This window comes from Trichechus manatus, unplaced genomic scaffold (genome assembly GCF_000243295.1).
Source record: "Trichechus manatus latirostris isolate Lorelei unplaced genomic scaffold, TriManLat1.0 scaffold00008, whole genome shotgun sequence".
In the NCBI taxonomy this organism is placed as follows: domain Eukaryota; kingdom Metazoa; phylum Chordata; class Mammalia; order Sirenia; family Trichechidae; genus Trichechus; species Trichechus manatus.
Genome location: NW_004443944.1, coordinates 1,756,842 through 1,759,015, shown reverse-complemented (window position 1 = coordinate 1,759,015; position 2,174 = coordinate 1,756,842). Strand labels below are relative to the sequence as shown.

Here is a 2,174-nt window from a genome sequence, read left to right as displayed (position 1 = left end):
CAGAGTTCCTGCTCTTGGTGGCTGTGAGGAAGTGGTGGCATGACAAAGCACACTTCCCCGGGAGTTCTGTAATCTCAAAGCATGTCACCAGCGGGAAACTGGAAGTCACCCAGGAGGAGGTGACACCAGATGGCCGCCTGGTTGACGCCCTTCCTGGCTGAGGTGCTCACGGTCCTGTGGCTTGTTTGCAGTCTGTGGCTGCCTTTGCGGTATCGGCTGTGGCCTCGCAGTGGGAGAGGACCGGCAAACCATTCAACCCGCTCCTGGGAGAGACGTATGAGCTGATCAGGTGAGGAGAGAGGCCCCGGCATACACGGCTTGTAGATGGAGTGCTCGCGATGGCAGACACTCTGAGGGCCGCCGTTGGAGGGGAGGGGCTCAGCAGCGTGCTTGGCGGGCTGGGGTGGTGATGGCCCCGCATGCTTGAACACGGCAGAGCCGAGAGGGTGACGCAGAGTCGGGGACAGGACAATGTCACGGTTAGAGTCAGGAGTGGAGATAGAACATGTGGGAAAGGGCAGGCTGGGTAGGTAGGGTTGTGAGGGTTTGTTGGGTTTTTTTCTTTGTATCTTATTGTGGTGTAAATATGCTTAACAAAATGTGTGCCATCTGAACATTCTGCACGTGCACTCCTCAGTGGCATCGATGACATCCTTCACGTCATGCGGACCTTCTCTTGCTCACTCCTCCAGGCTGTTAGCGTTGGAACAAAAGTGGAAACGGGTGCTGGTCAGTGAAGTGAGGCTAGTTTACCAATGCTGCTTGTAGGTGTGGTCGAAAGAGAAGTTGACGCTAAAGAGAAGAAAAGAGGGCCCCCCGAGAGCCCTGCACCCTGCTGCCAGGCTGGGGAGAGCTGGGGTGGGGGACCGGGGCCGGCTAACTGGGTTCGCCGGCAGCACCCGGCCATGAGTGTCAAGTGCGGCTCCTTCTGTGCGCCTCTTCCGAGCAGCATCACGCCGCTTCCAGGGCTCCCGTGAGTTTCCGTCCCGGATCTTGTGCCTAGCACACACGTCTGAGACTGGACCCCAGGGGGTCAGGTCCCATCATCCATGGGGTGGCTGGACTGGGACCCCTCCACTGACCCTTGTTGCTGACAACGCTGCAGTTGTCAGACCATTGTCCTGTGAAAATGCCCACCGCCACCAACAAGAGGAAAATGACAACCACATCAAGGAAGTTAGACAGTGGTTTGATTTCTCAGTCGTCACATGTGCCAAGTGAAAAGATGGCGAGCTGGGCGTACCGGCGGGCTGGGGAGCAGTCGACAGCGTGCAGGCGGCAGTGTCTGTGGGACAGTGGGAGGTCTAGGACAACTCTCATTCCCATACCCTGGGGACCACCCACAAGGGTGTCCCACGGACACTGTACACGTGCCGGAGACACCAGGAGCTGGCGACCACCCAGAAGTGTGTCTGACACACCGTACACGTGCCTGAGGACACCAGGAGCTGGGGACCACCCGGAAGTGTGTCCGACGGACACTGTACACGTGCCTGAGGACACCGGGAGCTGGTGACCACCCAGAAGTGTGTCTGACAGACACTGTACATGTGCCTGAGGACACCAGGAGCTGGGGACCATGCAGAAGTGTGTCCGACGGACACTGTACACGTGCCTGAGGACGCCGGGAGCTGGGACCACCCAGAAGTGTGTCTGACAGACACTGTACATGTGCCTGAGGACACCAGGAGGTGGGGACCATGCAGAAGTGTGTCCAACACACTGTACACGTGCCTGAGGACGCCGGGAGCTGGGACCACCCAGAAGTGTGTCCGATGGACACTGTACACATGCCTGAGGACACTGGGAGCTGCACACAGCCCTGCGCACAGGCAGCCTGCTGACAGGGCTCCCAAGGAAGGGAGGGAAGCTGTCCTGCAACCTTCACACCTCTGACCCTAGTGTCAATGAGGAGATGACTCGACTCTGCCTTGGTTGACAGGGTTGTTGGGGGGATGCAGGGTGGTGATTTACACTGGAAATTCTTCTTGTACAAGACAAGATGTATATATAGGAACCTGGGTGGCCAGCATCCTGGGTGGCCACATTGCAGACTGGAGAAAGGAGGGAGAGAGAGAGGAATCCCTACCATCTCGCTGTCCCTCTCTTCTGTAGAGAAAGGGGTCAACCAGAAAAACTAGCCTCTGGTTTGGATTCTGGGCTAGTTGAGATTC

The 2,174-nt window shown here is 57.7% G+C and overlaps 1 protein-coding gene across 1 annotated transcript in view; it reads left to right on the top strand.

The window, feature by feature from the left end:
• OSBPL2 (oxysterol binding protein like 2) overlaps positions 1-2,174 on the top strand; it is a 52,799-nt gene that overhangs the window by 28,229 nt on the left and 22,396 nt on the right. The window contains exon 6 of the mRNA XM_023741413.1: positions 192-289. Coding sequence (XP_023597181.1) covers positions 192-289 — 98 coding nt within the window. The remainder of the gene's footprint in view (positions 1-191; positions 290-2,174) is intronic.